The following is a 26,942-nucleotide window of genomic DNA, read 5'->3' on the forward strand; positions in this document are numbered from 1 at the left end:
GCTTATTAAAGTTTATAAGTTAGATTTTAATTTTTTTCCTTTCAAAACTCAAATTTAAGTAAGTTTGTATATAATGTTTTTGAGCTTTATTGTAATTTTTTTGAGCTTAATGTTTTAGTGAATGAACTCAAAAACTTTATAGTAAGACTCATAATTTTTAAAACAAAGCTCAAAAACTTTATTATAATGCTCAGAAAGTATAAAACTTATGGTAGTACATCAGATGTATGATCTACTTACTGCCCAACTTTTTATCAATATAATACTCTATTTCTTAATTCTTGTGCCCATAGTAAAGAGGAAGAAAATAGAGGATTGGAGGGAGTATTTGTTACAAACTAAACAAAGTACGGAGTACTAAAATTATCATTACCACTATTTCTTCATAGCAATGGGTAACACAGTCGTAATAACTTGCCTACTGATTTACACATTTATCTTTTTCAATAACACAGTCGTAATAACTTGCCTACTGATTTACACATTTATCTTTTTCAATAACAGATGGTGTCGCTGCAATGAGAACTCGCCCAACAACTCAACCTTGAGTTGTAAGCCTTCCGAAAGAGCGGCCCTGCTCAACTTCAAGCACGGCCTCACTTCTTTCGACAAAGTAGAGGCTCTATTTTCATGGAAAGGTGAGGAATGCTGCAAATGGACAGGGGTGGCTTGTGATAACACAACCGGTCATATTCTCAAACTCGATAATAGTGGATTCTTGCTTGTAATGGAGAACCTCGAGCCCTTGGAGTATTTGCTTGAGCTGAAACAACTAGAGAGGTTGGTCCTGAGCGTAAATAATTTTAGTAGTAGCTCAATCCCGAGATTTTGGTAATGTAATGCCTAACATGGAAATTCTAGTTCTTGCCAATAATCAAATCGAGGGTTCATTCCCTAATTCTTTGTGTCAATCTATGTCATTGTATTTAGATATGCAAAATAATAGTTTCTAAGGGAAAATTCCAAATTGTTGGGCTAATGCTTCTTATCTTTCATTTTTACGCCTCTCGTACAATAAGCTCAAAGGACGTATTCCATGCTTTAATAACATAAATAGCACTGCATTTTATTTGCATTTGAATGACAACATGTTGAGCGGAGAGATCCCTTCATGCATCAATGATTTCGCAAGTCTTGTAGTTTTAGACGTCGGTGGAAATCAGCTCTCAGGCAAAATGCACAAGTGGTTTAATGCCGAAAACTTGACGTATATGCAAATACTTAGGCTTAGAGGAAACAAGTTTAGTGGAACAATTCCTAGGCAAATATGCTCCTTGCCTCAGCTACAAATCATGGACCTTGGGTATAATCATTTTACGGGATTCATTCCTCTTTGTTTGAGTAACCTTACAGCCATGACCACACCCACTACATTGTGGCGTGTCCCTTTTAGTAGCATTAGTGAAGTAATACAAGGCATATAGAGAGAGAGAGAGCATATATGAGCACTCTACAATACTTGGTAGATATAGACCTCTCTTGCAATAACTTGGTAGGTAGCATTCCCGATGACATGTCAAACATCACCGACTTGTTGAATCTTAACTTGTCGTATAATCAGCTATCTGGAACGATGCCGGAGAATATTGGGAATTTGAAGTCATTGATCTCATTGGACTTGTCAAAGAACAAACTCAGGGGAAGTATTCCAACAAGCATGGGTGAACTGTATAGCTTGAGCCACCTTAACTTGTCCTACAACAATTTGTCAGGCCAAATCCCGGCCGGTAATCAGCTACAAATCCTATCTGACCAAGCCTCAATTTATGCCGGAAATCCTTATCTTTGTGGGGATTTTCTGCCTACAAAGTGCAAAAGCAAAGCTGACGAACTAGGAAAGGGTACGTGTAATGAAGGCAATGTTGATAATGAAAAGAAGCTCAAGAAAATGGGGTTGGACTTTGTAGTGATGTCGGGATTTGCTACTGGTTTTTGGGAAGTTTTTGCTTAAATGGGGTTGAAACCGAAACTATTTAACAAAATGGTGTCGGTTTCAAACTATTTACCAAAAATGGGTCCACGTCATTATTTTCGCTTTTCTATTTTTTTTGATGATTTCTTAGTTTCTCGCTGTGTGGGACAGCGAGAAGTTGCTTGCTATAACAAGGTGTTTGACAAGCTACTTTGTCCCCGCCGTTCTCCTTGCTCCGACCACCAAATAACGAAATGCCACCACCGTTCTCTTCTTCTAATTTCCCTTATCATACGCAAGTCTTTGTTTGAGTTATTAGTTCAATTGCTTCTCCATCCCACTTTTATTGTCTTTATTTTCTCCTTTCAAAATTAATCCCAACTAGTTGGAAAGCCCGTGCGATGCACGGGGTTCCTAATAGTATTATATGTTAAAATATATACTAAAGTCGATAAAAAAAGTTCAACTATGTTGAATCATTGATGAAAAAAAAATTCGTGGTTGGTTTAGTTGATCACCGATGAATTATTAGTGTTTTTAACATTAAAACTTTGTCATTCAATAGTATAATATCAAGTGACATAGTTATAGTATGTTGTTAGTTTTTTCATTGTTACCGGCAGAACTGGTTTTCAATTAAAAAAATGATATGAATGTTATGTAAAATAACAGGTGTCAAGATTATATATACTTAATATGTTCAGAGAAAATGTTTTACAACATAATTTTTAATTTTACCTTGACTATTTTTACAATTAAGAGTATTTGCTCCCTATATACCTTTCGCAAAATCAAATCCAAAATGAATTTCAACAGAATTAGTAGTCTCTAAACAACAATCAAAAATATTTGTGATTCTATTAAATAGAATGCAGGGGCCAGGGGGTGCTTAGTAGTATTATCTTTGGCAACATCATTTAGTAGTTTATGGCATCACTAAAATCATTGGGTTACCAAGTTAGTATTTTATGGCAAATTTTTTAAATCCAAAATGAATCACTGAAAGCGTTGGTCTAAGTTACCATGGTCTAGTAACAGAAAATTTTTAAATTTAACAAAAAGTCAAATCGTGCTGAAAATGGGAGCAAACAAAATTTCGGGGGTTGATTTAGATGAGGATCGATTAATCATCAGTTCCAATAACAAAAACGCAACGAAAACGTTTTAGCATTTGGTATTTAACTATATCACTTGTATAACATTCATAGATATAGTTGGATTTTAGAGTTATCGTTCTTATTGTTTCACGCACCATCAATTTTTTTACCAAAATAGTCTTTGACTATGTATACTTAAGACTACTTATCCTTTGGAGTTTCATGCAAAATATCTATTACGACACCTAATTTTGTAAATTTGTGAAAATTTCTTTGTAAACAATGTTCTTCGTGTGGCCTTAATACCTTTGGTCTCTGTCATCAATGAGAACTTAAATCCCTCGGATGATAATGTTTTTGATGCTTTTACGTAAAGCTGGCCATTACTAAATACTGGTTTCGACACATAAACAAGAGTCCATGACTCTTGTTTATTGTTATGGTGTAGAACAGGTTCAATGTATATTGTCTCCGCTTAAGAACGAAAGGAATCTTTGCATCCGAGGAAGTCATTACTATCCTCGGGTTAAGTACATTTTACCGACTTTGAAACCTGTAATTATCTTCCCTTCTACTACGAATTTTCCAAGGCGATTTATAATAAGACAGATCCCCTTACATAATCCTCTTACAGAGTTAATGTTCCTAAATTCTCAACAACATAATCGGCATACCGCACTTGGTCTAAGACTCACCTTGCTTCTTAAACAAATCATTATGAGTTATAATATTAAAAAAAATCATCATGGATAATCCCTTCCGTTCTTAAACATCTTCCAACCTGTATTTTAGGGGTCAAACTTTAATAACTTTGACTATTAATATGTCTAAAATCATGGTCACACTACCCCATTGATGACTGTGTAAAAGCAATACAAACAATCATTGCGAAGAGGATGAAGTACATTTAGTCAATTCCTAAAGTAATGAATTTTGCTCCCAAAATATAACACGACTAAAATACTCTGTTAAGTCTCGCAGAACCAAAAAAACGACTCCTAAAAGCAAGGATGTCATACGGGGGAGGGGACATGACGGATGCAGACCTTCTCATACCCGTATTTAATAGAAAAATTACTTATTATTCTGTTCCTCGTGATGATGGACTATATACACTTTGCGTTACAAATTTACAATGTCTAATTGCTAACATTTATTCTGAACCAATAACTATTTATTCTATTAATCAACTTATAAATTTTTTTTAAAAAAAAAAACTTTACATCAATTCCTAACAATTAGGGATGGCAATTATGACCCAAACCGAACCGAACCCGAATCGAACCGAAGGAAAAAATTCGATCCAAACCCACTCTTTAAAAACCCATTCCCGATCCACTATTTAAAAACCCATATCCATATCCACTATTGGAAAATCCAAACCAAATCCAAACCCGATCCATTCATACCCGAACCCGATCCATGCGGATATTATTGAAAATTTAGGCTTTACTAACCTTGAAATTTAGATAATCTTATATAAGATTAAATTTTTATGTAGCCAAATAAAGTTTCGTATTTGGTTTTGGATTATGTAGTGGATCGGGTATGGATTTGGAGCGGGTATGGGTTTGAAAAAAGTATAATGGATCGGGTATGGATTTTAAAATTTTGGATATGGATCGGGTATGGATATGGATCTGTGATCCAATAAGTTAGTGGATAGGGTTTGGATCTAGCAAAACCCGATCCAACCCGACCCATTGCCATCCCTACTAACAATAGGCTCAAAAGCAAGTAAACATTCCCAGAATAAAACATCAAAAACAAATCAATTTGATATGAGAATGGTTCGAAGATCATGAAAAATATCATATGGCCTTGTTCCCAAGAAATAAGCTTAAGCTTATTTGACCAAAATTTCATTTATCTTAATTTTTTGTAAGTATTTGGTAGATAAATTATTTACCAAAATAAGAGTAACATATGAGAAAGCTACCAATTTTTTAATCCTTCTATTTATAATATTAAATATGAAGTACTTATAGAGACGAGGTGGACAGTGAAGCTGGAACACACTTATAGGGAAGCTAATAGAGCCGCTGATTTCTTAGCAAACTTTGGGGTCAATTCGGGTTCCTTCATTACGCATTTAGACGCTCCTCTTCCGGAGCTATGTTCGTCTTTCGGGAGGATGTTTTTGGTGTCGCTTTTCCTCGTGTTATAGTTAGTAGTTAGTTTTCGGGGCTTCGCCCCTCATTTGTACCAAAAAAAAAATATGAAGTACTTATTATGTCATTTTACCAAAAAATCAAATACCTTTCGGTTAATTAGTAAAATATATACATACATAAAAAATTCAAAAAATCAATATACTTTAAAAGCTTTCGAATACATCAAAAGTTCGAAAAAATCAATATACTTTAAAATCTTTCGAAGGCTGCATAATCTTTGATCATCTATCTCAAATTTTACCCCTATATACATAGAAATCTAAGTAAATATAAATTTAATTAAAAATATGAGTAAATAGAATTCTACCTAGTATGTAAAACCAATACTAAAACACAAAGATACATGGTTGAGTAAATACTACGTAGTGCACAAGCAAGATTTGGTTAAACTAAAACATAATGTGCGTTCTTTTGATTTAATTAATTAATGACCATAACATATGTACAGTCTTGAGTAGGGCTGGGCACCGGTTCAAAACCGGACCGGAATCGGAATCGGAAAAATTCATGGTACGGGACCGGACCGGATTACAAAAATTCCGGTCTGGGACCGGACCGAAAAAATTCTGGTCCAAGACCGGACCGGTTGGACTGAAATTATTCACTTTTTCAAATTCCGGTCCATTAGACCGGATTGGATCGGTTGGATCGGATTGAACCGGAATAAAAATTCAATTTTAAGAAAAAAAAATAAAAATAACAATAATTCCGGGCATTCCGGTCCAAACCGGTCCGGACCGGAAAATACCGGTCCTAGACCGGACCGGACCAGAATTTTTAACTCTGGTTCCGGTCCACTCGATTCCGGCCCGGACCGGATTATGCCCACCCTTACTCTTGAGGCCTTTAATAATTTGTAGTATAAATTATTAAAACTCTTTCAAACTTAATCTTATTCGAAATCTAGGCTAATGTGTGAGTTTAGAAATGATCAGTAATTCATCATATGAATAATACTATGAGTTGTTCCATTGTTACAAAAAGCCTTGAGTTGTCCAAGCTGCCAAATTCTAATTTAATTCTTTCGTTTCTCCACCTAATTATCTCTACATTCTTATAGAGAGTAAATTGATGAAACAAAAATAGTAACATATATAGATCGGTGTATTGTTTTATATGCATTGATCACTTGAATGTATATGGAGACATTTACGATGTATATATACACTTCAATGATTATTTAGTGACTAAATTTTAATGGAATCTAGTTTATACTCTGTGTAACTACGTAATATTACATTACATCATATTAATATAGCACTTTAATCAAATAAATTCATTATTTATCCACCAGCTCGTTAAATTTATTTTAATGCTAGAATACCAACTACAAATGTATGATACCATAAGTGGGGCAAAAATAAAAACGATAACTTGAACTATTACCAATGTCCATTATTTATTTGATCATTTTAATCTACTTATATTAGGATAATTTGATCTACTTATGTTAGGATAGTTTTAATAAAATTTGTTTTCAATATTAAGAAATCTATTTTTCTTAGGATAATTTTATTTATTAAATTATTTATTTTATTTATTAATTTTTTTTTCGAAATCTACTATTGTTAGGATTTCAATTTATTGAATGTTTTATTTTATTTATCAACTTTTTTTTCGAAATCTACTCTTGCTAGGATTTCTAAAAAAGTTGGACTCTCTAATATCGCTTGAAAAGTTTCTGCTTTATATATATGTATTGATTAAATTGTCCTCTTTACGAGTTCTTCAATCTGACAAAGTTTAGTCGTTAAAGAAAGTTTGGGCATACATTCATAAAATGTTTTTTTTTCTTTTTCAAAATGACCGTCGTTTCGAGATTTACGATTTTAGAAAAATGTATTGTGGCTTAATAAACTCGTGAATAAGAGGTATATGAGCCACATAAATAATTTTTGAGAAAAGTAGCGACATTTGGGAAAAGAAATGTAAACCTTAACCATATCATGAGAATCAGTGATGGTAAAGTTAGGGGAGGGCTAGACGGGGCGCTCGCCCATGCCAAAGGGCAAAAATTTCAAGGTTTTTTGTTGAAATTTTAGAACTTTTTTCGAGAATCCTTCCTCCGCAAAGAACTATCCGTGTAATGAATGTATGAAAATATCACAGTATGAATACATTTCTAACCTTTTTGAATAGGCTTTGAATTTTGTCATTTGTAAAAGGAAAATACATAGTGAAATTCTCTCCTGGTTTAGTGCCCGTAATTTTTTTTTCATTTAAGGATTTTTCCACGTTTAAATCTTTGTGTCATGTCTCTTTTATTATTCTTTATTTTTAATTTATCTCTTTTTACTTTATAATAAAACCCTATAAAGGTATGACCACAATACCATCATAATAGGATGATATTAGTTAACCTCACCATGATCAACCCTGACTGGAATACCCTGGCCGGATTCTAGACTGCGTAAAAATTGGTCTAAACAACTCCCAACTCCATTCACAATCTCTTACATTCCTTAATCCTAATGCCAAAAATAAATGCAAAGGTTTGGAAGCCGTAAGATATTTACTCGTACAAAAGAAATATCAAAATTTTTAGCTCCAATGCATTAGGATGAACAAATGTAATCCACTTATTTTTCAAGAAAACGAAGGTTTTGTTGCCACATTTTCCTGGCACCCACAACACGTGACACGAACACGAACCCGACACGACCCGATCTGTTTGTCAGGTCTAGTAGTCATCAGTCAATGTGTATTTTAAGTCAAGGTCTTCGCCCCGTCGTTAAGCGTACATTTCTACTCACAAATCTGCATAATGTCTAGTTTAGTTTAGTTTAGTTTGTTTGTTACAGTAATTATAGGGAAGGGACCCATGATGTAACCCACTAATTTTTCAAGAAAAAGAAGGTTTTGTTGCCACATTTTCCTGGCACCCGCCACCCACAACAGACGACGACTTTCATACTTTTCAAGACTTTCATACTTTTCAAGTCAGTAGTCTTCTCTAGTAGCCCTTTGGCCCCCTAGCACTTCCACGGCCAAGCCTGTGCAACGTGTAGTTTTGGTTTGTTTTATATATACTCCCTCCTTTTAAATGAATTTTATACATTTAACTAAAATCTAATTCATCTATTCAATTACCACTGTTTCTTCATACCAATGGGAAACGTAGTATTAACATCCCTTCTCATTTTCACATTTATATTTTTCAATACAAGATGGTGTATCTGCAACGGAAATTCACCCAACAGCTCAATCGTAAAGTGTAAACCTTCTGAAAGAGCGGCCCTGCTCAGTTTCAAGCACAACCTCACCTATTTCGACAAAGATATTTCATCTTCGTGGGAAGGTGAGGAATGCTGCCAATGGAAACGGGTGATTTGTGATAACACAACGGGCCATGTTACAGAGCTCGTTCTTTATGGAAACGACACTAATCACTTACTTAAAATGGAGAAGCTTGAATCCATGGTGTATTTGCTTGAGCTGAGACAACTGGAGACCTTAGACCTGAGCGACAATGATTTCAGTTATAGCTCAATTCCGATATTCATGGGTTCGATGAAGCAACTCAGGTATCTCATTCTCTCATCTTCTTCTATTGGTGGGTTAGTTCCGTATGAATTAGGCAACCTCACTAACCTGCAAGTCCTCGATCTTAGTTATAACATGTTATTGGGTGGCAAAATACCAACATCAATAGGTAAACTTTCCAAGCTGCAATTTTTAAATATTGGGTTCAATCGAATGGAAGGTACAGTTTTGTCTGAATCGCACTTTGTTAACCTCTCAAGCTTGATACTTTTAGACATGATTGAAACAATGCTAACACTCAACCTGTCTTCTGATTGGGTGCCCCCTTTCCAACTTCAAGACTTAGGTGCTGATACCTGCAAAATCAACGGAGAAATTCCACCATGGCTTCAAACTCAAAAGAACCTATTATCACTCTATTTGTCTAATGCAAATATCTCAGGGATCATGCCAATATGGTTTCATACAATGCAACGACTTAACATGGTGGATCTTTCTAACAACAACCTTAGCGGGTCTCCTATTTTCCCCATTCACTTTAACTTAATGATCCTCTCTAATAACTCTCTGTCAGGAGAATTTTTATCAAATGGCAGTAAAACAGGAGTATATCGTGAAGCTGACTTTTTAAATCTCTCAGATAATTTATTCTCTGGGCCAATTTTAGAAGGATTAACTCATATAATGCCTAACTTGACAACTCTGCTCCTTTCCAATAATCATATTAATGGTCAAATTCCTAATTCTTTGTGCCAACTTACTTCGTTAAATTATCTAGATATTAATAATAATAGTTTATCGGGCGACATTCCAAATTGTTTTGCCAATTTTACAAGTCTAACATTTGTACGTCTCTCGTACAATAAGCTCATAGGACATATTCCCTGCTTTAATAATCGTGATACCTACCAAGGTGGTTTAGACTTGGAATTTTATTTGCATTTGAATGACAACATGTTGAGCGGAGAGGTCCCTTCTTGCTTGAATGATCTCCCAAATCTGAAAGTTTTAGACATTGGTGGAAATCAACTCTCAGGCAAAATGGTCAAGTGGTTTAGTGCCGAAAAATTTAGAGAACTGCAAATATTTAGGCTTAGAGGAAACAAATTTAGTGGCACTATTCCTAAGCAGATATGCTCTTTGCCGCATCTACAAATCATGGACTTTGCACATAACCATTTTATGGGATATATTCCTCGCTGTTTAAGTAACCTTACATCCATGACTTCACCTAATGCATCGCAAGATACCTATACATATGATGTTAGTGAGGTGATTCAAGGAATAGAGTACGCATATACGAGCACACTACGATATTTGGTGGATATAGACCTCTCCTCCAATAACTTGGTGGGTAGTATTCCCGTTGACATAACAAAGATCTCCGGCTTGTTGAGTCTCAACTTGTCGTATAATCATTTGTCTGGAACCATTCCCGTGAATATTGGGGGTTTGAAGTCAGTGGTCTCACTAGACTTATCAAACAATAAACTCGGGGGAAATATTCCAACAAGCATGGGTGAACTATATAGTTTGAGCCATCTTAACTTGTCCTATAACAATTTATCAGGCCCGATTCCGACTGGTAATCAGCTCCAAACCCTGTCTGACCAAGCGTCAATATATGCCGGAAATCCTTATCTTTGTGGTGATTTTCTGCCTAAGAAGTGTAAAAGCAAAGTGGACGAGCAAGATAAGGGTAGGAGCAATAAAGGCAAAGGCGATAATAAGGAGAAGCTCGAGAAAATGGGGTTTGGTTTGGTAGTGATGTCGGGATTTGCTACTGGTTTCTGGGGTGTTGTTGGGAGTTTGGTGGTGAACAGGAGGTGGAGGCATGCAGTTTTCCGGCGCGTGGAAGATGGTTATAACTGGTTGTATGTGGTAGTTGCAGTGCGGCTGGCCAGAGGTAGGAGGATCAACAGAAGATGAGATGGTTCATTTGTTAATGAAGTGACGTTTCCAAGTAATTGAATTGCACAATAAGGGCATCTGTCATGTTTAATCATCTGTTATTTTTCGCAAACATTTTCGCTTATTATTGTTCACCATGTGTAATGCACTGATGCACTACCCTGTACTATACTACTATAGCATTTTATCATAAGCATGAGTATATTATTATAGAATCTGAGGGAGTTTGAATAATTTAAATAATCTTGATAAATGAATGTCGATATTGATCTTGTGGTTTCCGGAGTTGATCAGCAAGTTAATCGCACCCGTAAGAATGCTTGGAACTACAAGTAATCCTTGTCTGAACTAAAACAGTTATGGTCGAAGCTGAATTTCTTACAATGGTGATCAGTTGCTTGCAATTTTTACAATGCAAATGTATCAAAACGGTCATTACAGTTTTTTTGTATTGTTGAAATTTGTGTAGTAGCTGAAAGGAATTGAGGTTTGCTTTTTAATTTAATGTGTTCCTTTCCGTCCAAAAAAGAAAAGGAATTGAGGAGTGCATATGAGAACCAGGAAGTTCATGTACAGTCAGGCAGCTCGATTAAGTCTGGCAGAATAGACTCATCAAGAGGAGTCCACCTGAGTAACCTTACGTGAATGATTGATCGAAACTGTTCCCCAAACTAATCGACTCATTCTCCTGGTGTAATTGCTATTGTTAGAATCGGTCTGGATTAATTACGCACGCGGTAATTTGTACTATTATTTTCATAAATACGCGCTAACAAAATAAGCACCAAAACAATAAGCGCAGTACAGACAAAATAATAAAGTTAATACCTCCACTAAATTAAACTCTTAACAATTATATTGTGTAAGACCAAAATGGCTGTCTGAAACAAGAATTTACGCTCCCTAAAACATCTAGAGGCATATACATTATACATACATCAATAAACAACTTTGGAAGAACACGTTTCCACGAATCTTTCATGAAGTCGGACAAATAACCCGGCCAAATCACATGTTAACATCAGTAGTAACTCGATTAAACTAGGCTCTTCCTTCTTATGGAAAGGATACAGTAGTTGTTAGAATATGACTCACAACAGTAGTCATCAGTCAATGTGTATTTTAAGTCAAAGTCTTCGCCCGTCGTGAAGCGTAAATTTCCACTCACAAATCTGTATAACGTCTCGTCTAGTTTAGTTTAGTTTGTCTGTTACAGTACTTATAAGGGAGGGAGGGACCCGCGATGTAAGAATTGTATGCGCATACTATGCCCTTTGGTTTTCCAATCATTCTAGTTAATTACAACAGTCACTATATAAAGACAATAACGACATTAACATGGACACTATATAAAGGGTATCCGTTAGTTTCTGAAGGTTATAAGCTAAACAAAATACTCGTACTAAATTGCTATTACAGTTGTTTCTTCATAACAATGGGAAACGTAGTAATAACATCCCTTCTCATTTTCACATTTATGTTTTTCAATACAAGATGGTGTACTTGCAAGGGAAATTCACTCAACAACCCAACCTTGAGGTGTATACCTTCTGAAAGATCAGCACTGCTCAACTTCAAACACAACCTCACTTATTTCGATAAAGATGTTTCATCTTCGTGGGAAGGTGAGGAATGCTGCAATTGGAGCCGGGTAGGTTGTGATAATACAACTGGCCATATTCTCAAGCTTGATCTTAATGGAAACGACACTAATTACTTACTTAAAATGGATAAGCTTGAGTCCTTGGTGTATATGCTTGAGCTAAGACAACTGAAGAGCTTGGACCTGAGCGAAAATTATTTCAGTAATAGCTCAATTCCGAGATTTATGGGTTCAATAAACCAACTCAGGTATCTCGATCTCTCAAATTCTTCTCTTGCTGGGTTAGTTCCTTATGAATTAGGTAACCTCACTAACCTGCAAGTCCTTCATCTTTCTTATAACATGTTAGCGGGTGAGATTCCAGCATCTTTGGGAAACCTATCAAATTTGAACGAACTATATCTTTCTTTCAATCAGTTGAGTGGCAAAATACCAACATCCATAGGAAAACTTTCCAAGCTCCAAATTTTATATATTAGTTCCAATCCGTTGGAAGATACAGTTTTGTGTGAACCCCACTTTGCTAACCTCTCAAGCTTGACAGATTTACTCATGGATGACACCTTTCTTACATTCAACCTGTCTACTGATTGGGTGCCTCCATTTCAACTTCAATTATTCTCGGCCGGTAGATGCAAAATCAACGGTCCAATTCCTTCCTGGCTTCAAACTCAAAAGAAGCTGTCACTTTTGTATTTGTATGATGCAAATATCTCCGGGTTCATACCAAGATGGTTTAATACAATGCAACAGCTTGAGATTGTGTATCTTTTTTACAACAATCTTAGTGGGTCTCCTGTTTTCCCCATTAACTTTGTTCATATGAACCTCTATAATAACTCTCTGTCAGGGGATTTTTTGTCAAATGGCAACAAATCAGAAGTATATCATCATGCCAACTATATAGATCTCTCAAATAATTTAATCTCTGGGCCATTTCTAGAACGTTTAAGTCATATAATGCCTAACTTGGGTACCATTATCCTTGCCGACAATCAAATTAGTGGTCCAATCCCCAATTCTTTTTGCCAACTTACATCGTTGAAATCATTAAGTATTCAAAATAATAGCTTATCGGGTGAAATTCCAAAATGTTTGGTCAATTTCTCAAGTCTTTCATTTGTACGTCTATCGTACAACAAGCTCAAAGGAAGTATTCCATGCTTTAATAACAGTGATTCCTACCGGTCTATTCTCGGCAAGGTATTTTATTTGTATTTGAATGACAACATGTTGACCGGAGAAATCCCTTCGTGCTTGAGCGATCTCACAAATCTGAAAGTTTTAGACATTGGTGGAAACCAGCTCTCAGGCAAAATGCTCAAATGGTTTAGTGCCGAAAAATTTAGGGAACTGCAAATATTGAGGATTAGAGGAAACAAGTTTAGTGGCCCTATTCCTAGTCTGATATGCTCCTTGCCTCATCTCCAAATCATGGACCTCGCACATAACCATTTTAAGGGATACATCCCTCGTTGTTTAAGTAACCTTAGAGCCATGACTTCACCCAATGCATCTCAAATGACCGTTGTAACTGATATCAGCGAGGTATTTCAAGGAATAGAGCGTAGATATAGGTCCACGCTACCATATTTTGTGGATATAGACCTCTCCTTCAATAACTTGGTAGGTAGCATTCCCGATGACTTGACAAAGATCTTTGGCTTGTTGAGTCTCAACTTGTCTTATAATCAGTTGTCCGCAATCATTCCCGAGAATATTGGAGATTTGAAGAAATTGATCTCACTGGACTTGTCAAAGAATAAACTCACGGGAAGTATCCCAACAAGCATGGGTGAACTATACAGCTTGAGTCACCTTAACTTGTCCTACAACAATTTATCAGGTCAAATCCCGACTGGAAATCAGTTACAAACGCTGTCTGATCAAGCCTCAATATATGCTGGAAATCCTTATCTTTGTGGGGATTTTCTGCCTAAGAAGTGTAAAAGCAAAGTGGTCGAGCAAGATAAGGGTAGGAGCAATAAAAGCAAGGGCGGTAATAAAAAGAAGCTCGAGAAAATGGGGTTCGGCTTGGTAGTGATGTCAGGATTTGCAACTGGTTTCTGGGGTGTTGTTGGGGGTTTGGTGGTGAATAGGAGGTGGAGGCATGCAGTTTTCCGGCGTGTCGAAGATGGTTACAACTGGTTGTATGTCATAGTTGCTGTGAGGGTGGCCAAGGCTAGGAGAATCATGAGGAGATGAGAAGGTTCATTTGTTAATGTAGTGATGTATTATCCAAGTAATTGGCTTGTACAATAAGGGAATCTGTCATGTTGTATCGTTTCTTATTTTTTCACAAACATTTTAGTTTCTGGTTGTTGTGCTTTACCAGTCAGTCTACTGTAGCATCTTATCATACTTTGATTGATGTTGTGGTTCAAGGATTTTGTTAGCAACTTAATTGCACCCATAAAAATTGCCTGAACCAGAAGTAAACCTTGTTTCAATTAAAACAATTATCGTCCAAGCTGAATGTTTTTTTTTTTTATTATTGTAGATAAACTTGAATTGTGATTGATTACCTTTTAATCATGTATGTGTTTGATCTGATGTTTGGAATTGCGAATGTAATGGAGATACACGTCGCGTTCATTTCTTTTGTTCTGTGTGTTTTGGATATTGTACGGATGCGGATGAATATCAATTGTGGTGAACAACTAACAAGGCCAGAAACAAGCAGTGTGTGATCACATAGCGGAGTGGATATTGCGTTAGACTCCGAATTTAAAGGTCGTGGGTTCAAATCCCACTGTGACGTATGATAATCTATTTTTTTCGATCAGTCGTAAAAAATGCGACTCTAACTTACGTCGTTGACTGCTCTGGATATTAATAATAATAGTTTATCGGCCGAAATTCTAAATTGTTTCACCAATTTGCCAAGTCTTTCACTTGTACATCTCTCATACAACAAGATCAAAAGACATATTCCCTTCTTTAATATTAGTGAATTCGACTTTAATATTAATGAATTCGACTTTAATAATGGTGAATTCCACCAATATGCTAACGACACGAATTATTTTTTGCATTTGAATGACGACATGTTGAGTGGAGAGATCCCTTTGTTGGGTCTTAATTGGGTGATAAATCGGACTTCGGTTTAGTTCAAATCACTACCTGGTCAGGTTATAAACATATTGCATCCGATTTACTCAATTACTAGATTTAATGCCCGTGCGATGCACGGGCCACTTGTAATATTCGGTGTTACTCAATACTTAATCACATCAATATAAAGCTAAAAACCGAAGATGTTTAGTCTAGTGGTTAAGACGGAGGTATTGTGGACAATAAGTCCCAGATTCGAATTCTCTCTCCCCTTTATTGTAAAGAAACTATGTGCGCGCTTCGTGAGATAAAAAAAATCAATATAAAGCTAAAATAACTACGGAAAGGAGAGTAAAGTGTAATGTACTTGCAATACTGACGACGCGGAAGTCATATAACCTAATTGAGTTATTGATAATGAGAATTACTATCATATTGCGTTAGTTCGTTTAATTCCATAATGTATTAAACCTGAATTAGCCACTTTGTTTGCTACTACTCTTACCCCAAGTGTACGTTGTAAACATGAATTAGCCACTTCTTTTGCTCTAAAAATTCCACTTCTCCCGCATTAACAATAATTGATTGAATCACTCCAAACATTGTTTTAAAATCCCCTTTCAATTTCCATTTAAGTTTTAGCGGCGAGCCGACAATAGCAATTTGGCTTTATCAAAGAGAAAATTAATTAGTTTTAGAATTCTACTACTTTTTTTAATAAACTTGATCATTATACTTACAAAGTTATATATTTTCTTCATATTGTTTAAAACTAAATCTAGCGCCCCTAAGATTCAACATTTTAACTTGAGAAAACACTTGATTTGTGTACAATTGTTAACATTGGTTTGCTAACAATACAATTCTCTGAGTTTTATAGTGTAGTTAAGATTGTAGTTGAATTCTTTTGTTGTTTGAGACTTGAGATAAAATAAAATAAAATTATAAACTACTTTTACAAATTGATGTGGACATCAGTTCAAATTTTCCTGTAATGACTTTTATATTTTTATATGTATCCACGAATTATATTAGAAGCTTAGTTTTTGGGTTCAGTTAAGAATTACTAATTGGGACAAAAGAAGTATTGTTTGATGTGAGTCGTGTTAGATATCCGTTTTATAGTTACAACGCGTTAAGTATATTACTCATATACATAGATGAAGACAAAGGACTAATATAAATAACAAATTTTACCACCATGGGAATCTTAAATCTTTGTATATTCGCAGGACTAATAAATAATGTTACTTCTTGTGTATCTCAAGTGAATCATGATCATACTCACTATATCTCTTAATTTTATAGATTGAATAGAACTCTGCCATCGACATTAATGTCTGACTGTAATATATGTGTATTAAAACGTAAAGAAATTGTATTGTATGACGCCAATAAATAACTAAATAAATTTGTGAACCGTAAATTTCAGAAATACCTCTTTACTCATAGTACAATAATAATTCCAAAGCTATCATCACCGACTCACCGTATCAAACTATCGTTAAACCTGCAAATAATTTGGCACGATTAAATTCAGGTGTTGATCAATATCAATATTATTGTAATATAGTCGTACAATGAAAATACAAACAATAACAAATAATAAGATGCTAAAAAAATTCACAAATTTAATAACAAAATATTTAGCAGAAAAATAAAATAAAAGATGTGTGTTGTTAAGAAAATATTGAGTGGGGGAATGACGAAGATCCTTGGCTATTTATAATCATATGCAAGACAAGACTTTAAATTAGACCCCACCTTGGTTTCTCTGCTATATTGATCAAACATAGAATTTGATAGAAGAATTTGATAGAAACAAATACTTCGTATTATCTTCGACAAAAATTCTTATAAATTATCAATACTTGTGACTATCGGATAAAAATTCTCTTGGAAATTCTAGTTGTAGTTGTAAACTGATTTAATCTTATTTAATCTTCTCATTATTTATCTTTTAAATTAGTAAATTAATTAAGTAGTTCGTAAAAATTGGAGACTCTATAATCGCTCGAAAAAAGCTTCCTTTATTAATATAGATAGATAGATAGATATTGATTAATATATTTAATATTTTTATTATTATATTAATATATCTTTTTTATAAATATTATATTACTATTGTTTTTATTATTATTTTTATTATTTTATTTATATTTAATATATTTAATTATTATTATGATTAATGGCAATATTAGTAGTATAAAGTATTAATATTTATTATTATTATTAGGGTTTTTTGATAACTGCTACCACGAGTAAACCAGTTTTTGAGAACTGCTACCAAAGTAAAAAAAAGTTTAAAAACTGCTACCATATTCATTGGTTCGGTTAAAAATCAGTACCAATTAACACCGAAGCGCAATTTTTGACTTGAAAAGACAAAATTACCCCTTCTTCAACCTTTCCCCTTTTTATTCAGTCATAGAAACACAATTTAACCCTCATCTTCTATCAAGTTCATCTTCTTCACTTAACTTTTCAAATTCATCATTCATAATCTATCAAATTATTAACCTACTCATTTGAAGAATTTAACCTGACAAAATTAACCTTCATCACTTAACTTTATTTACCTGAAAAAGCCTTTTGTCGGAATTGTTTATTAGATTTCATAAAACCCTAAATTTTGAATTTTTAATATAATTGAAATTTGTCCCATTTAATTATTGTTTTAATTGACCACAACCTCATCATCATATGCCTTAATTTGCCTAAGAATGGCTGTGACTTCCTTGAACCTCTTATTTTGTTCCAACAAGTATTCATTCTCACACTTAATCATCATCAAATCACAATTTTGGTACCTTCTCCAACAAGATTCAAATAGCAAAAACCCAGATTTTGTAAAACCCTAATTTGAAAACAAAGTACAGATTTAACATGAATTAATGGAGTAGAAGGAAAGAGAATGAATGAATTGAAAGAAATTGTTACCTGATAATAGATTCAAAGAGAAAGATTCAATGAATTAGGGAAAAATAGTTGAGAAATTGAAGAGGGATTAATGTAGTTGAAGAGTTTAATGGGTAAGGAAGAGTGTATCAGTGTATGTTATAAAGAGGGGGGAGGGCAAAATAGGAATCAGAATTATAACTTAATCTAAAGATCTTAAATGAATGGCTGAGATTCAATCATTTAGCCTCGTTTAATGAATTGGTACTGATTTTTTAACGAACCAACGATTATGGTAGCAGTTTTTAAACTTTTTTTACATTGGTAGCAGTTCTCAAAAACTGGTTTACCTGTGGTAGCAGTTATCAAAAAACCCTTATTATTATTATTATTATTATTATTATTATTATTATAATTAAATTATTATTTTTACTTTTACTTTTATTACTATTACTAGCTGAAAAGCCCGTGCGATGCACGGGGCTCTCATTAGGGTCATCTGTATAAATATATTCTATATTTGATATAAAAAAGTTCAATTATGTTTAAATCATTGATAAACAAAAGTTCGTGGTTGGTATAGTTGATCAATGAACTATTAGTGCTTTTGCATAGGAGTTTTGTCATTTAGTAGTTATTAATTCAGTTGTAAAACATCAAGTAACATGGTAAGCGTATGTAATTAGTTTTTCCATTATTGTTATAGGTATCACTGATTTTAGGCAACCTCACTAACCTGGAATTAGGGAACCTCACTAACCTGGAATTAAGCAACTCAGGTATCTTGATCTTTCATATGCTTCTCTTAGTGGGTTAATTCCTTATGAATTAGGCAACCTCACTAACCTGGAATTCCTTGGACTTTCTAATAACATGTTATTTGGCGAGATTCCAGCGTCTTTAGGGAAGTTATCAAATTTGAAGGAACTAGCTCTTTCAGCAAATAACTTGAGCTCAATAGCATCCTCTCTTAGGTTTCCATCAAACTTGGAGTCCGTAGATCTTTCTTACAATCAATTGAGTGGCAAAATACCAACATTAGTAGAAAAACTTTCCAAGTTGCGAATATTAGATATTAGCTACAATCCATTGGAAGGTACAGTTTTGTCTGAACACCACTTCACTAACCTCTCAAGCTTGACATATGTATACATGGATCATACTATGCTAACACTCAACCTCTCTTCTGATTGGGTGCCTCCATTTCAACTTGAATGCTTATTTGCCGATAACTGCAAAATCAACGGACAACTTCCTCCATGGCTTCAAACTCAAAAGAATCTAACATATCTCAAATTGTCTAATGCAAACATCTCCGGGGTCATGCCTAGTTGGTTTCATACAATACAACAACTTAACATTGTGGATCTTTCTAACAACAAGCTTAGCGGGTCTCCTATCTTCCCCATTCACTTTTTCACAATCAACCTTTCTAATAACACTTTTTCTGGGTTATTATCGTTGTCAAATAGCAGTAAAACTGAAATATATCGCCAAGCTAACTATATATATCTGCAAAATAATCTTATAGCCGGACCGCTTCCAAAACGTTTAGGTAATTTAATGCCTAACATCAGAAACCTTATTCTTGCCAATAATCAAATCGAGGGTTTAATCCCGAATTCTTTGTGCCAATCTACTACATTGATTAATTTAGATTTGCAAGACAATAGTTTAACATGGTTGAATCCAAATTGGTGGGGTTTAGGTCAGATTTTTCCAAATTTGCAAAGACTAAGTCTATCCAATAATCAAATCAAGAGTCGAATCCCTGATTCTTTGTGCCAACTTCCGTCTTTGAGTGTTTTAGATATTAAAAACAATAGCTTATCAGGGGTGATTCCAAATTGTTTGGCCAATATGTCAAGCCTTTTATTTGTAGGTCTCTCGTACAACAAGCTAACGGGACATATTCCCTTCTTTAATACTAGAGATTGCAACAAGTCTCAGTCAAGCGAAGTAAATTACTTGCATTTGAATGACAATATGTTGAGTGGAGAGATCCCTTCATGCTTGAGTGGTTTCACAAATTTGCAAGTTTTAGACCTTGGTGGAAACCGGCTCTCAGCCAAAATGCTTAAGTGGTTTAGTGCTGAAAATTTTGAGAAACTAGAAATACTTAGGCTTAGAGGAAACAAGTTTAGTGGCCCGATTCCTACGCTGATATGCTCATTGCCTAATCTCCAACTCTTGGACCTTTGACATAACCATTTTATGAGGTCCATTCCTTGTTTTTTCAGTAACCTTACAGCCATGACTTCACCTGATACACCGAGGGGTTATGACTCGAGTGGTGTCAGTGAGGTAATGCAAGGTATAAAGCGTGCATATACGAGCTCGTTACCATTTTTGGTGGATATAGACCTTTCCTGCAATAACTTGGCCGGAAGCATTCCTGATGACATGACAAAGATCTCCCTCTTGTTGAGCCTCAATTTGTCGTATAATCAGTTGTCCGGAACCATTCCCGAGAATATTGGAGGTTTGAAGAAATTGATCTCATTGGACTTGTCAAAGAATAAACTCACGGGAAGTATCCCAACAAGCATGGGTGAACTATACAGCTTGAGCCACCTTAACTTGTCCTACAACAATTTATCAGGTCAAATCCCGACTGGCAATCAGTTACAAACGCTGTCTGATCAAGCCTCAATATATGCTGGAAATCTTTATCTTTGTGGGGATTTTCTGCCTAAGAAGTGTAAAAGCAAAGTGGTCAAGCAAGATAAGGGTAGGAGCAATAAAAGCAAGGGCGGTAATAAAAGGAAGCTCGAGAAAATGGGGTTGGGCCTGGTAGTGATGTCGGGATTTGCTACTGGTTTCTGGGGTGTTGTTGGGTGTTTGGTGGTGAATAGGAGGTGGAGGCATGCAGTTTTCAGGCGTGTCGAATATGGTTATAACTGGTTGTATGTGATAGTTGCTGTGAGGGTGACCAAATCTAGGAGGATCAACATGAGATGAAATGGTTCATTTGTTGATGTAGTGATGTATCCAACTAATTGACTTGCACAATAAGGGGATCTGTCGTGTTTATCATTTCTTATTTTTCGCAAACATTTTCGTTTATTGTTGTACACCAAGCGTAATGCACTGGTGCTCTACCCTGTACTCTACTACTATGCACCCATAAAAATTACCGGAACCAGAAGTAATCTTTGTTTCAACCAAAACATGCAATTATCGCCGAAGCTGAATTTTTTTTTTTCTTGTTATTGGAGCCTAACGCGGCAACATCCATGTGCAGTTGTGCATAACTTTGCAAGTCTCTCATACATAATTTGTTTTAATCTTCAGTTAAGCTACTCTAATGTTGTCTCAGGAGTATACAATGCCAATACAAATCGGCATGACATTTCCTTGTCGATTATTCTACCTTATATTATTCCCTAATATCTTGGGATATTGTAAGTAATTCATTGCTTGCTGTCAAAAATAAAAAAGAAAAAAAAAATCGTCCTTTATTCTATATGATATATCATATTCCTTAATTAGTTGATGTCGATATCTCGACGTATACCATATCTCATCTCATATTTACTAAAGCAACAACCAAAGAAGCCTCTGATTGATTGTCACATAAAATCGCCTATGCGTCAGCACCACAAGTTTTCAACACTTCACTAAAAAATGTTGTCATTCGCTAACATTTCCACTCACGAGTGTTATAAACGTGTTATTTTAAGGACAAGAGGTAAGAATATTGCATTGCATGCGGTTGCGCACTAAATTTGTATTTGTCAAAAAAAGAATGATGCCTTATGGAGTAGATGTAAATATTTGTGTAAATAGTTTCATTTCTATTCATTAGCCATACACTTTAAGGTTGGGCAAAAATATACATTACGGTTTTAATATACGGTGTAATTCCAAATTCCTGACCAATATTTCAACTCTTCCATTTGTACGCTTTTCTTACAACAAGCTCAAAGGACGCATTTTCTGCTTTAATAACAAAAGATTCCGATAATTATGGGGCGGACGGTACGCTAAATTTTATTTGGTTAAACGACAACATGTTGAGCGGAGAAATCACAAATTTGAAAGTTGTAGACATTGGTGGAAAACAGTTTACTGTTTAGGGCATTAAAAATACTCAAGTTAAGAGGAAACCAAATTAGTGGCACTATATGCCTTGTCGATCTCCAACTCATGACATTAACATGTACATTATATATGTAAGATTGTAAGGTATCTATTAACTTGTGTTTTCCACAAACTTGTATAGCAATAGCATTAACAATGGAAACTCAGTTAATAACTTGCCTACTAATTTACACATTCATCTTTTTGAATACAAGATGGTGTAGCTGCAATGGAAACTCAGTCAATAACTCAATCTTAAGATGTAAACCTTATGAAAGAGCGGCATTGCTCAACTTCAAGCACAATATCTCCTATTTCGACAAAGATGTATCATCTTCGTGGAAAGGCGAGGAATGCTGCAATTGGAGAAGGGTGGTTTGTGATAACACAACCGGTCATATTCTCAAGCTCCATCTTAATGGAGCCGACTATAATAACTTACTTAAAATGGAGAAGCTTGAATCCATGGTGTATTTGCTTGAGCTGAGACAACTGCATAGCTTAGACCTGAGCGTCAATGATTTCAATTATAGCTCAATTCCGATATTCATGGGTTCAATGAAGCAACTCAGGTATCTCAATCTCTCATTTGCTTCTCTCGGTGGGTTAGTTCCTTATGAATTAGGTAACCTCACAAACCTAGAATTCCTTGATCTTAATAGTAACATGTTATCGGGTGAGATTCCAGCGTCTTTAGGGAATCTATTAAATTTGAAAAAACTAGATCTTTCTTATAATAAGTTGAGTGGCAAAATACCAACATCAATAAGTAAACTATCAAAAATGAATGAGCTTGATCTTTCTTATAATAAGTTGAGTGGTAAAATACCAACATCAATAGGTAAACTGTTCAAGTTGCAAAGTTTAGATATTAGCTACAATCCATTCGAAGGTACAGTTTTGTCTGAACCCCACTTTGCGAACCTCTCAAGCTTGACATATTTAGACATGTATGATACGATGCTAACACTCAACCTGTCTTCTGATTGGGTGCCTGCTTTCCAACTTCTAGAATTCTATGCTGATAACTGCAAAATCAATGGACAATTTCCTCCATGGCTTCAAACTCAAAAAAATCTATATGATCTCATTTTGTCTAATGCAAATATCTCGGGGCTCATGCCTAGATGGTTTCATACAATGCAACAACTTGACTCTGTGGTTCTTTCTAACAACAATCTTAGCGGGTCTCCTATTTTTCCCATTAATTTCTCCATAATCAGTCTCTCTAATAACTATCTGTCAGGGGATTTTTTTTTGCTAAATAGCAGTAAAAGAGAAGTATATCAAAATGCTACCTTTATAGATCTTTCAAATAATTCCATCTATGGGTCGCTTCGAGAAGGTTTAGATCATAGAGTGCCTAATTTGAAAATCCTCTTCCTTTCAAGTAATCAAATTAGGGGTCCAATCCCCAATTCTTTGTGCGAACTTAAGTCGTTGATTGGTTTAGATATTCATAATAATAGCTTATCTGGAGTAATTCCAAATTGTTGGGCTAATATTTCAACTCTTTACTTTCTACGTCTCTCGCACAATAAGCTAAAAGGACATATTCCCTGCTTTAATAATAAAGATTCGAACCAGCTCGAGACATTGGGCAATAAATTTTATTTGCATTTGAATGACAATAAGTTGAGCGGAGAGATCCCTTCGTGCTTGACTGACCTCACAAATCTCACAGTTTTAGACATTGGTGGAAATCACCTCTCGGGCAAAATGCTAAGTTGGTTTAGTGCCGAAAAATTAAGGGAAGTTAAAATACTTAGGCTCCGAGATAACAATTTTAGTGGCACTATTTCTAGGCAGATTTGTTCATTGCCTAAGCTTCAGCTCATGGATTTTGGACATAACCAATTTACGGGATCCATTCCTGGTTGTTTAAGTAACCTTACAACCATGACTATTCCTATAACATCACAGTATTTTGATAAGCATTTCGATACAACTGGTGTTAGTGAGGTAATTCAAGGTATAGAGAGAGAATATACGAGCAATCTGAAATACTTGGTGGATATAGACGTTTCCTACAATAACTTGTCGGGTAGCATTCCTGATGGTATGACAAAGCTCTCTGCCTTGATAAGTCTCAACTTGTCGTATAATCAGTTATCTGGAACGATACCTGAGAATATTGGGGGTTTGAAGTCATTGTTCGCACTAGACTTATCAAACAATAAACTCGGGGGTAGTATCCCAACAAGCATGGGTGAACTATACAGCTTGAGCCACCTTAACTTGTCCTACAACAATTTATCAGGTCAAATCCCGACTGGCAATCAGTTACAAACGTTGTCTGATCAAGCCTCAATATATGCCGGAAATCCTTATCTTTGTGGCGATTTTCTGCCTAAAAAGTGTAAAAGCAAAGTAGACGAGCAAGATAAGGGTAGGAGCAATAAAGACAAAGGCGATAATAAGGAGAAGTTCGAGAAAATGGAGTTCGGCCTAGTTGTGATGTCAGGATTTGCTACTGGTTTCTGGGGTGTTGTTGGGGGTTTGGTGGTGAATAGGAGGTGGAGGCATGCAGTTTTCCGACGTGTCGAAGATGGTTATAAATGGTTGTATATGAGGGTGACCAAAGCTAGGAGGATCAAGAGGAAATGAGATGGTTAATTTGTTAATGTAGTGATGTTTCCAAGTAATTGACTTGCACAATATAATAGGGGCATTTGCCATGTACTATTTTTCTAGAAGCTGAGTGAGTTTGATAAGTTAAATAATTTTGATAAATGAATGTCGATATTGGTGTTGTTATTGTTTATGGAGTTCTTCAGCATGTTAATCGCGCACATAAAAATTGTTGAACGAACCAGAAGTAATTCTTGTTTTCAGGCTGGTTATAATTAGTCAGTGAGTTGTACAAGACGGTCTCCCATGACTTGTGAGACCAACCAATTTAGTTATGTGTTCCTCATTTGATTGTAAGAGTCAGGGGGATCAATAGAAGATGAGTTGCACAACATGCTCCGACTGCAGGACTGCTGGTCGGTATGTTTTAATAGTAACTAAATCGTAATAAAAGGGAAATAATTAAGTCGTATCCGATCTGATAACCAAATTCCATAGAGGCGAATACCAAATTTGTGAAGGGACCGCGGCACATCACACGTAGCAGCGGAAGACGGAAACGCGGTCCTTCTGAGACCTATTGCATTTAAAAACTTGTAAAACTGGGTAAAGGGACACATACTTTATGTGTAGACAATAAATTGGTCTAACCCCGAAAATACGGAGTCTCTAGTGTATCCACACCGGTAGATAAACTAACGTTCTCAACCCTTGAGACGACCTCGGATATAGAGAAAACACTTTTCTCCCTTTTGTGTATGTATGAGTGTAAGACGGAATCAAAACTTGTTCTTGTGCTTACAAAATTCATGGCCACGCCTCCTATTTATGGTGTGCAATTTCTTAACCAACAAGGCATAGCATGTGGGGTCACCAATAGCATACCCACATTGAGAAAGGCACGTAACAACATGAAACCAACTTTGCTTTTGATTTGCATGCCAATATTTCACATGCCAATTCACGTGGGCCTTGGCCAATCCAATTCCATCTCTTATACAAACACGTGTTTCCGATATTAACTATATTTCCGTGTTAGCGGACAATATAAAAATATGTCGTCGAGATTATTTAATTAATTATCTCATAATAAATTAAATAACCGTAAACGTTAAATATCGACCGTAAGTGTGTGACCACATAGGTTCATCGCTAAACCGGTAATAATTAATCTCATAAACTATTAATCGAGGTTGGCGTCTAACAACACTCCCCGACGGCCGGATAGCGTGAATACCAATATTCACTGTACTTCACTGTACTCGAACCTGGTAAAGGATACTGTATTTATTTCCCTCCATCGTTCCAACTCCGGATCGTTTTAGGGTATGGTTTGACTGTCAAACCCCACTAGACGACCACTATGTTACATGTCAATCATTATCGGTCAAGAATGACTTTAAGAAACTCCTTTCTTAAAACATTCGTATGCCCTGGCCAAGGTCTTTATATGACCAATAAGATTAATGACAACATAGAGTTCAAACTCATTACCTTGAGCTGACGGATTCCATCTTGACTCACCACTAATTGCATAGGTACTTAATTATACCCAATGACCATTCAACTAGCATTTTTACACACTAGGTGTCCGGTATCTAAGTACAATAAGTAGTCTATTAACTACAATGATGATCTCAGGTCAAAGGATAAAATATACAATTACTCCTTAAGAGAATTTCCACATTGACAGTGCATAGGTAATAATAACCATTTGGGAAATCTCACTGTTGATCACGTTCAATAATCATATCTCCATATGCATTATCTATATTATAACTGTTCCGGGTATAATTCCAGAGCAGATGTTTGATACCACTCGTAGCTAGTAGAATGATGTCCTTGCTTGAATCCTCCTTGCGATCTCCTGAAACGATGAACAAACTGAGGGCTCGGCTTTGGCCGAGCGTACTCACTCCGACGCTCAAGTCAGTAAACTTAGAGAGAAGTTGTTGTAACTTGGCTAAGAGTGTATTGTAGAGAGATAAGGAAGATAATACCAGATGAATAGTGGTTATTAGGTCAATTTTTGTGGATCCTTTCCTCAATGAAGGTTGAGGAGTATTTATAGGCATTCACCTTTTGTCACGTAGTGGCCAAGTGGCCAAGTGGCTATCAGGTGGAAAGACCGTTGTACCCTCGGCCGATGGACTGTG

General features: G+C 35.5%; 5 protein-coding genes and 1 non-coding gene across 6 annotated transcripts; all 6 read left to right on the plus strand.

Moving 5' to 3' along the window:
• Window positions 1–1,441: 1,441 nt before the first annotated feature.
• On the plus strand, window positions 1,442–1,951 carry LOC141608817 (uncharacterized). Its single transcript, XM_074428163.1, has one exon. It carries the CDS (start codon window positions 1,442–1,444, stop codon window positions 1,949–1,951), a length of 510 nt encoding a protein of 169 aa, XP_074284264.1.
• Window positions 1,952–8,582: 6,631 nt separating this feature from the next.
• On the plus strand, window positions 8,583–10,595 carry LOC141608818 (receptor-like protein EIX2). The gene has a single exon (XM_074428164.1). The coding sequence runs from the start codon at window positions 8,583–8,585 to the stop codon at window positions 10,593–10,595; it is 2,013 nt and encodes a 670-aa protein (XP_074284265.1).
• A 1,417-nt stretch (window positions 10,596–12,012) lies between these two features.
• LOC141608819 (receptor-like protein EIX2) lies at window positions 12,013–14,385 on the plus strand. The gene has a single exon (XM_074428165.1). The coding sequence runs from the start codon at window positions 12,013–12,015 to the stop codon at window positions 14,383–14,385; it is 2,373 nt and encodes a 790-aa protein (XP_074284266.1).
• Window positions 14,386–14,868: 483 nt separating this feature from the next.
• Window positions 14,869–14,942, plus strand: TRNAR-CCG (transfer RNA arginine (anticodon CCG)). The gene has a single exon. It is a non-coding gene; the product is annotated as a tRNA-Arg (tRNA).
• A 4,063-nt stretch (window positions 14,943–19,005) lies between these two features.
• On the plus strand, window positions 19,006–20,334 carry LOC141608820 (uncharacterized). The gene has a single exon (XM_074428166.1). It carries the CDS (start codon window positions 19,006–19,008, stop codon window positions 20,332–20,334), a length of 1,329 nt encoding a protein of 442 aa, XP_074284267.1.
• Window positions 20,335–20,385: 51 nt separating this feature from the next.
• LOC141608821 (uncharacterized) lies at window positions 20,386–21,093 on the plus strand. The gene has a single exon (XM_074428167.1). It carries the CDS (start codon window positions 20,386–20,388, stop codon window positions 21,091–21,093), a length of 708 nt encoding a protein of 235 aa, XP_074284268.1.
• Window positions 21,094–26,942: the final 5,849 nt, after the last annotated feature.

The sequence above is a fragment of the Silene latifolia genome, chromosome 10, assembly GCF_048544455.1.
Source record: "Silene latifolia isolate original U9 population chromosome 10, ASM4854445v1, whole genome shotgun sequence".
Taxonomy (NCBI): Eukaryota; Viridiplantae; Streptophyta; class Magnoliopsida; order Caryophyllales; family Caryophyllaceae; genus Silene; species Silene latifolia.

Coding starts and splice junctions, on each gene's coding strand:
- LOC141608817 (XM_074428163.1), top strand. CDS start 1,442: ATGAGCACTCTACAATACTTGGTAGATATAGACCTCTCTTGCAATAAC.
- LOC141608818 (XM_074428164.1), top strand. CDS start 8,583: ATGGAGAAGCTTGAATCCATGGTGTATTTGCTTGAGCTGAGACAACTG.
- LOC141608819 (XM_074428165.1), top strand. CDS start 12,013: ATGGGAAACGTAGTAATAACATCCCTTCTCATTTTCACATTTATGTTT.
- LOC141608820 (XM_074428166.1), top strand. CDS start 19,006: ATGTTATTTGGCGAGATTCCAGCGTCTTTAGGGAAGTTATCAAATTTG.
- LOC141608821 (XM_074428167.1), top strand. CDS start 20,386: ATGACTTCACCTGATACACCGAGGGGTTATGACTCGAGTGGTGTCAGT.